General features: G+C 46.2%; 3 protein-coding genes across 3 annotated transcripts; 2 read left to right on the forward strand and 1 right to left on the reverse strand.

Moving 5' to 3' along the window:
* Nucleotides 1–876: 876 nt before the first annotated feature.
* Nucleotides 877–1,248, forward strand: TEOVI_000261700 (uncharacterized protein; the record flags this gene model as incomplete). The annotated part of the gene is made up of 1 exon (XM_067225659.1): nucleotides 877–1,248. The coding sequence occupies one exon, from the start codon at nucleotides 877–879 to the stop codon at nucleotides 1,246–1,248; it is 372 nt and encodes a 123-aa protein (XP_067081760.1).
* A 1,868-nt stretch (nucleotides 1,249–3,116) lies between these two features.
* Nucleotides 3,117–3,332, forward strand: TEOVI_000261800 (uncharacterized protein; the record flags this gene model as incomplete). The annotated part of the gene is made up of 1 exon (XM_067225660.1): nucleotides 3,117–3,332. The coding sequence occupies one exon, from the start codon at nucleotides 3,117–3,119 to the stop codon at nucleotides 3,330–3,332; it is 216 nt and encodes a 71-aa protein (XP_067081761.1).
* A 3,839-nt stretch (nucleotides 3,333–7,171) lies between these two features.
* On the reverse strand, nucleotides 7,172–9,004 carry TEOVI_000261900 (leucine-rich repeat protein (LRRP), putative; the record flags this gene model as incomplete). Its single annotated transcript, XM_067225661.1, has 1 exon — nucleotides 7,172–9,004. One exon carries the CDS (start codon nucleotides 9,002–9,004, stop codon nucleotides 7,172–7,174), a length of 1,833 nt encoding a protein of 610 aa, XP_067081762.1.
* Between the last annotated feature and the right edge of the window lie 250 nt (nucleotides 9,005–9,254).

Consider the following 9,254-nt stretch of genomic DNA (forward strand, 5'->3'; position numbering starts at 1 on the left):
AAGAGCCCCATAAAAGTTCTAACACTGGGTTATCAATGGAGTTTAACCACGTTCCACAGGAAAAGACCACTGGTCCGCTCTGTGAAGCACTCGCATCTGTGATTGTGATACCCTGCGCCCACGTTTGGGCTAGAGTAACAATTGCGCAAGTAGAATATCTCAGCGTTGGCAGCCGCTACCGACGCCGGACAGCCTGCAACTGTGCAGGCGGTAGCGCGTTCATACACTCACTGTGGAATACCGACCGTGGAGCGGATTTAGGAGCCACTGTATGCGCGAAAGATGCAGACACTGACATTCACCAAATTTATGACCCCACGCATGTACCACGGATGATGGACCAAGAGATTTCTATTGTTAGGAAAATATGGGGCCGTTACGACAATATGCAAAAATAATAAACTGATAGTCGTCGAGTAGGCACGTGCAGCCCCATTAGTACGCAGTGGCAACAGAATCCATGGCACTAGAAATTAATGTGGAAATGACACTGTATGCTCTCCCAGCGTATGCAACTTTATCGACTACACTCTTGATAATCACCGACTCACTGTTTCCCTTCATGGCATCGGAAGTAGACCCATCTCACCGTAGCAGACCAACAACCAAATAAGCTATGGGCGCTTCTCACACAAGTACAGGGGAGAAAGTGTGTACCAGGATGAAGTTTGCATTTAGTTACTGAGGTGGAATGGAATGTAATGGACTGAAGCGTCTGAATCTATACCAACAGGGGATACTGAAACGCTGCAGATTCCTGACCCAAGGATTCCGGGTACTGTAGCACACATGAATCAATATTAATATCAGAGGAAAAACACCCGAATAAGAAACGGAGCTGTCTAGCCTCCGTATCGCTTCCTCCTGGCATAGTGGATGAATGCCGCGACATATCAACCCGCGAGTACCACTGCAGTGCCTGAAATGCAAAGTGCAAACCTCAGCTTACAAATCCTCAAACATTACCATTCTTTCCTTTTGGCGGTACCTTTCACCGTCGACAACAACGGGGCACATGGATACTCGCCGACTCGAGAACTAATGAATCTGCAGCGCCCTCCCCCCTTCCCCCCGGTGCTCGACGGCTGTCCGCCCATCCAGTTTCATATACTAAACCATATGCTGGTTCGCAGCGCCCCACACACACCACCGGCGCGGAACTGTGACGCCACGTTTGTGACCGGCGTCGTCAGAAAATATCTTCAGTTCGGCCCACGCAGAAGTATTGTGGAATCTCCCGAATTGTAACTGCAGGCGCTGTGACCTACCGCTATTCGCACAGCTCCCTTATCGAGCATATGCATGCCACACCTTCCATGAGTAAGCAGCAGCAAATTCCTTCGCCGTCTCTGCCCCCGCCGTGTGACGTCGTCAGGGCACGCTCCCCGACAACTGTGTGAAACAGAGTGAGCTTTTTTCCTCCGTCACACTTCGGTAGAGCCCTCTTCAACCCCAAATAATCCAACGGTGCATTTCCGCCAACAGTTCAGTCTACGGCGTCGTCCCTCCTTCGCCGCACAACTGTAACAATCCCTCCAGAGCAGAAATCGTATGCTAGCTTGTTTGAATATGTCTTTGACAAATATTCTGTGTCTACTTTGAGTTGTAAGAAAGAGAAAAAGAATGTTTTATGGGATGTTTCTTTTTTTTTTTCCTTACTGTTTTTTGGTGTGTGTGTGGGGATACCGTATTTTCCCCCTCGCAACGACTCTTTCACGCGCACAATCAAGGTGTTAAAACTTTGACGAATTTCCTCTCTTCCAATGAAATGCACAAACTGCCGCAGTTTGCCGACACTGTGTTAGCGTTTCGGAATTCGTGTGGAGCACCCAACTTGAAGTAGCGTCTTCCCTTACGGGATAAGTCGCTAAGAACAAACAAAATACTTAAATTAAATTGCAAGCAAGTACCAAGTCCCTGAATAAGGTATTATTTTTTTTTGAGGGGGGAATCATGTGAATAAAGCAAAGCAAAAAAATCTTTTTTCGACTATTACTCGTCCCTCAGATACTCATTAAGTGTTGACTTTTCTGTGTTATTAGAGTTTCAAAGTTTTCTTCCTCTTTCGCAATAAGCTTCCCCTCATCGAGTTAAGGGAAAGGTGTCTCATTTTACGTCAAAAAGTATTAAAAGGAGATATAAAACGGATCCCGTGCCGCTCTAGTGACTACGTAGGGATTTTTTTTTTTGCATGCAGCATGATGTCTGGCTTTTACCTGTTTACCGATAGTTTAGACACTCTCCTACCACTGGTAAGGTTTGTCAACGTCAGATCTCTGGTATCCACGTCCCCAAAAGCAGATTTCGATTCCAACAAAACGATATCGTATTCGTCGTTTTTGCGGAGAAACAAACGGTCAGTGGCGCTCATCACAAATCATCGTCATGCACAACATCGGTGCCTGTTTCTTCTGTTTGCTCCCCACAATCCGCTACTTCGCGGGAGGTAACAGGATCAATCCGACAACGACAGATTGGCGGAGCATAGTCATTCGGTTATTACTAGAAAAATATGTACGGGCGAGCGGAAGTACTCGTATGCATCCACAACCAAACTGGAACGGCACCAACGGCCAGGCGTCGTCCACAGGAAATACGTGTATTTCACTCTAACCAACCACCTAACGGATGAAAACCTATAAACAGGGAGAAAGTAAGACAGGGAGAGACACCCCTAAGAAGATATCTTATATTTGAAGTTACTGTCAGCTTCTTTCGGTGGGGTATTACTAATCTGTGGTGGGTGACCGACGTTTAGGCTCGGTTGTGTAAACAGCGGAGCTTTAGTTGCCTTTTCGCTGGGGTTAGAGGTGCCCCAAATAGTTGCGATATACTTGATGAATCGCCTGGGCGTCCGCGCGGCTCATAAATCGCCGTTGCCGAGCGTGGAACCACTGTGCACTCGCAGCCCTTCTTCATGCAGACGTTCTCAACTGCAACTTTAGCCGCGCTTGTTGTCAGCGCCGCCTTGCCTTAATAGGGATTTGGTTCCCGATGTCTCAGAAGGAAAACGCTTCCTGTCACTAAAATCAATTTTGCACCGGAAAGGAAACCACGCGAACGCTTCAGTAGACGATAACGAAGAGGTGCCGGTTAGGCAGCACCCGTTGACACAAATGAAGAACCGTTGGTATTGCTATTCTGATGACAATACCTGTTTCCCTCCGCAGATAAATGCCCGTTTGTACTCCCAGTTCCACGGGAGTAAGCGGGGCATCGTACACGCTAGCTGCCACGCCACGCTGTTTGGAATGGGAACACCGACTCTAAAAAGAGGTTCTAACAATGTTGCTGGCAGCCGAATCACTAAGCGTGTACTTGAGACCGCCTAAAGAAGGAAAATGACGGCACCCTACCACTGGTCACCAATCACAGATGATTAATCACGTTGTATTGCCTAATGGCAAACAGTTGGATTCGATTGCTTGGTCGCTTGCAGTCAGAGCCCCTCACCACTCAGGCGCTGAGTGGATGTAGTCATTGCTAAACAGGTTTTGACACGGACGCGCACAACAAAAGGGTGGTGGAGCGGAGCGATGCAACGGTTACAAAAGGGAGGAACTTCCACACAGTAAAGCATTAACTTTTTTCGTATACATTCATCATAGGCTAGCTTAACCAGGTACGTAGGAGCCCTCCTTTAGGATGCCAGCTAGTGTAAAACCCGCGCTCAATGACACTGTTTCCGTACTTGGGCTCGCACTCCTTTCATCCGCTCGCGCACCACTATTTCTCAACGCAGATGATATGTCGCAAAAAAGTCTGCGAAGGCCCCTAAGGCAAGCGACTCGCATCCGACCACGGTGTAGGGAAGAAGAGGCGTTCCGCACGTTTGGGGTATGCGCATTTCTTCTTCGTCATCGGGTGTTGCAGCCTCGCACTTCAACGTTCCGGTGGTCAATGTTGACAACATAACCTCCAGCTTAGCGTCGCAGTAGCTACCCCTTTTGCCTTCCTCACGAGTGGTGTTTGGATGCTGGAAACCCACTGCCGAACTCCAAAACTATCAGCGTGTCGCTCTTCCATGCTCCTCATTACCCCACTTTTGTGGCGTCCCAAACGCAACGAGGTGCCGAGGACCATAACTATGTGGGGCTACTTGGAGCGAAGCTTGAGGAAGAAACTTCTGTCCCCATGCTGTCCTCACTTACCCCAGCGACCGCGCCATACCAAGCGATTGGAACCCCTAAAAGGCGGACTGAATACTTGCTTAAGCGAAAGCCATGCCCTCTGGTAACTCTGCCACTGGAAAAGGCAACAGCTTCTACACATCTAAATGCGTCTCGCAACGGTCGAACTCCCGTCTCCACCCACCGCGCCGAATGGTAGGCACGAAGACGGTTCGATGTGTACGTCGGAAATCGCACCGCCTTCGTGCCTGCCATTCGGGCATGGTGGAGGATTTGTGTTCGTGTTCATTTCAGCTGGGGGTACGTGGCTCCGGTGGAGGTTACCGTAGCCTCGTTTGCGTCTGATAAAAAATCTTGTCTAATGTCTTACCTGGAAAAGAACCATTGCGCACTGCCATTGCCCGGGGCTTCAGGTCACTCTATACCCAGTCTACGCTGACAGTTACTTCAGTTGAATGCGCGTGATAAGGAAAAAACTTCCTTCTTGGGGCACTCTTTCTACAAAGTGGTAAGTCAGCGGGAATTCCGCCACAATCATTCTTCCCGGAGGGCAGCTGCCTATCCATCAGGTTTACTCTCCAGATACCGAAAGCATCAGTTGCAACGAACGCCAAATAACATGGTTGCGTTTTCCCGTGCGCACGATGAAGCACTTTCTCCTCAACCCATTTACATGACCGATGCCGTGCTATTCGATAGTTCAACGTTGCTCACCATTAGCAATTCAAGGGACCCGTTCAGTGGGTGATATCGAAAAAAACGAAAATTCGCTGTGATATCACATCTAGTTACTAAATGTCCCTTCCATCAAACAATTTATCTCAAGCATTGTACATCCGCATTATCGGTCAGCTGCCGCCGAGAAAATCGGTTATAGCTAAGAAAAACTCACGAACAGATAACCATACAGCGATATCCAGTGGACAAAGTTTTTCCCAGTGAGAACCCACCGTAGTTTCACCCCGTCACGCATAACGGCGGCCCGCAAATCTCCTCTACATTACCGCAGAGCAGTATGTTAGTGCGGATGATATTGCTGATGGCACGCTGGCACGTACCCAGGGACCGACAAATGAAAAGACGGTGTCCCAGCAAGACGCTGCTGATCCCTGTCCTTTATGATGCCGTAGCCGGAGCACAGCAGTGTTCGTCATGAGAAGAACGCTGCTGGCTCTCGGCTTCCCCCGATGAGACGGGGTACTGGACTCTGACACCACGTTGAGGTGGCCAGCGTGGCCAGAGTATGAAGGAGAAGCGAACCAATGGATAGCAACTTACCTATACCAGAGCTCCCAATCGCAATGTAGGGGCCTGGCTCGGCCTCCATTCTTCCATCCCATTGGGTCTGTCAAGTACAGAGCCCTCTTCTCGAGACATTCCACTCTCTCCAGTCCTCTGTCCACATGAGGATGTCATTATGTTTCGTACCGTTAAACCTTAAGTAGGGTCGGTTCATTTCAGGCGTGAGAGCTAATGTCTTGAGGCCTCCAGTGCGCTCCAGAAACTTTGTGCAATTCTTCAAAGTCGTATGATAAACTAATTCAATTGTGCTTGGCAGTGTACGGTTCAGAGGCAGACAATAAGTCCTTCGTCCTCACTCACAGCTTCACCATTTGGAATCCACTTGACAGACCTCATTGATAATTACTGCATTGCAACATCAGCTGCGGATTGAAATTACATACGTCACCAAAATATACTCACATAACCTCGCAAAAAGTAAGTAGTTGCATATGCCACAGCACTTCTTGTTGTGTAAACCAAAAATAATGCGTCGCGGGAGTACCTTTTGATCAGTAAACGAAAATATCTCCGTGTGGTAACGGTTTGTTCATTGCTCCTTCAAATGTGATACCTGCTGTGTCAAGCCGATTAAAGGCATTATAAAGAGCTTCTGCTTTTCAATAAGCAAAATAGCGCTAGTGTCTTTCATGGGCGATAACAATACATCCTCGTGTTTTCACTGTCAGTGGTCGCTCACTTCACAATCTCGTAGGCATTCAGAGTTAATAATGTTAGCAAAAGAATTTTGGGATATGATATTCAAATGGCAGTGGTCCTCCGATCTCACATGTATGCCACATGTTTCTCACTTCAGACACGACGCTGCTTTTCGTATTTTTCTCAAATAAAGAAACAAGTAATAATACTAGAGACTTTACTATTTCGGACCGGTGTGAGTTCGTGTAACTTTAAATGTACGGCTTTCTGTAACTTATCAGCTAACAGCAGTGTCTAAATTAATGTAAACGTCAGAGAGAAAAACCTTTTGCTCATTGTTGTCAAATAAGAAGCAAATATGAAAGAAAGGAATGATTCTTTAAATGAAAGAATACATAATGTACCTTGGAACTACCTACGGGAAAGTCATAAACATATATGGATACGATATAAAACGGAAAATATGATGGATTAAAGGATCTGCCCTCGCCTTCAGTTTCTCTGAGGCATCATATTGTAAGAAATAAAATAATAGTTCCCAAAACCAATAGAGCGTTACTACACACTCGTGTATATTTGATATGGATGTTGTTGAGTTAATACGGTACACACCACTTTGCTGTGCAAGGGGTTAGTGTAACTGCGCCCTTTGAAGTAGCAGTGGGCTCCAGTAAAATACAGACAAAATAACATATACTTAGGTAAATAACGTATGCAGAGAGCGTAGCCATGAGCTTTTGAAAAATAAAGGCCCCAAAACGTGTTGCGTTAATGTATTCCTGCTTCTGCAGGGTCATATTACGAATAGGGACGAATCATGAAAAAATTAGATGAGGGGGTTGAATATTTATTTTTCGGAAAGAGATATTCCCGTCATGTTCTCACTCGTATGATAGGGATGATATTTTACTATTTTCTGAAAAGGGAAACATGCAGTGTGCCACGCTTCTTAACCACAGATATCGGCGTCACTTTCATTGCTAATATTGATATGTTGCGCATGACGCTGCGTGCCCCTGGATTCACCCATCACTTGATTAGGTGCCCTAATTCTAACGATGCGGTAGAAGTGATGTTCTCCTGAAACCTCATATGATAGATTATTTAGCTCTCCACCAATCAAATAATGAGGTACAATTTCCAATGATAGACCATACACTTCTCATATCCACCCCTCTCGCAACCAATGTGTCTTTCACCGTTTTGTTGTCGTTAACATAGCATAGATCGACCCATGTGAGCAAGGGCAGCTCCAGTAGTGCCTCAAACCCCGCTTTCAGCTCGGAACATTCCTCCAGCACCAAATTTTTGAGTGATTTTACGTTAATTAAAGGCCCTATATGAGTTATGTTTTCGCATCCAGCAAGACTCAGACAGTCTAGTTTCAACTTAGGGAACAACACTCGAAGCATCACATCTTGAATTTTCGTACATGATAGATCAAGGATGCGCAGCAGTGGTAACTCCCCAAGTGCAATCCAACCATCTGATACATTCGTACAATCTCTAAGACTCAACGCTTCCAATGTCTTTATTCCTGATATAGAGGAAATGTCTTCGAGGCAGGAGCACCCTGAGAGATCAAATGCCACCAATGAGCGCGAGTGACTTATTCCTTTAAGTGACTCGTCAAACATCGTTTTGCTCGATAACCTTAGTACTCGAAGGCGTGGAAGTCCCCCAATACTGCCGAATTGGATTGCGGCGCAGAAAAACCCCCCCACACTCAATTCCTCAAGCGTTTGAATGGAAGAAATAGATTGGATATCGAAACCGTTGCAAAATGAAGAAAGACGAATGCCATAACGTACGGCAGCAAGAGCACTGAGAATGGTATCGAAGGCGCTGAGTTGTAATTGCCTCACATCCAGCACACGGAGTCGCGGGAGTAGTACCAGATTGTCGATACCAGAAGTTATTTTAGTGGCGTGAAGATTCAGCTCTTCCAGAGTTTTAACACGGCAGAGTGGAGTGGCGTCAGTTAATTTCTCACAGAAGGAGACATCTAGTGATACAAGTGACTTCGACTTCGAGATTGGCTCAAGTGTTCTGTTAGTGATTTTGTTCCCTTCCAAATGAAGAACTCGGAGCTGTGGAAGTTGGCCAATGCCTTCCCACCCATGTATAATATTACTGCACCATGAAAGACTCAACTCCTTTAGTGTTGCAAAATTTGACAGCTGTTCGACATTCTCCAATCCTGGGCACCCAGATAGTGTCAACTTTGATAGTTTCTTGCATACGGAAAGTTCCTTCAAGAAATCGTCATTTGTTGATGTCCTCCCCAAGTTGAGAATCGTGAGGTTCGGCAGAAGGTGTATCCCCTCAATTTTTTTCAGCTCTTCGCATCCATTCAACGTAAGTTCCTCCAATTCCTCAATGCAACTTCCTTTGAAACAAAGCCTTTCCATATGGGACAATTCCTTCAGAGAAGTCACGTTCAGTATTTTACCGCTCACGTATTCGATACACAAATCCTTTAGCATTTTCAGTGAGGTCAGCTGCTGCACATCGACATCTTCCTCCTTCACCGTAACACTCAGTTTCCGTAGGGTAACAGATGCTTGGAGCGGTTGCAAGGTATTTTTATCAACTTTGGTGCCTTTGAGTGAAACCTCCTGGCCATCGCTCAATAAATTAGGATGAGTTGTATCACCGTCTGCGGCACTTGTATCCTTCCTTTCCCTTTCAGCATTATTGAGGACACTGGAAGCTTCGGTTGCCCCTACAGAAACGTCCCCCACCTGCTGCAGTTCTTCCGTCGGTCGATCTCGCTTACGAAGTGATTTCATTACGTTACTGTTTGCGTTGACCGTTGGAGTGTTTACTTCTGGCTCCTGTTGAGGTCCTGTCGCCAACAGTCTCCGTTTTCCCTTCAGAATATTCTTTCCGTTATTTTGTTGTTTTCCCTTGGCTTGACCCTTCCACACCATTGGGGATGATAAACTTTACTTTTTTTAATCCTGGTAAAATTCTTGTTGTTTTTTTTTTAAGTAGCGTCGTGAGAGTAAATGGAGAGGTGACAAACGTTGAGTCATTCAGTAAGATGAATAGTTTGATCGGTGATTTGTATTTATTTGTGTCACCAGTGAGAAAATAAAAAGGGAAAGGTCGATTACTCTGAAGCATGGCGTAATAACTAGTCCTGTACCACACATCGCTTCAATCAGTCTGTTTTATTTC

Source organism: Trypanosoma equiperdum (assembly GCF_001457755.1).
Source record: "Trypanosoma equiperdum strain OVI genome assembly, contig: ctg_577, whole genome shotgun sequence".
Classification (NCBI taxonomy): domain Eukaryota; phylum Euglenozoa; class Kinetoplastea; order Trypanosomatida; family Trypanosomatidae; genus Trypanosoma; species Trypanosoma equiperdum.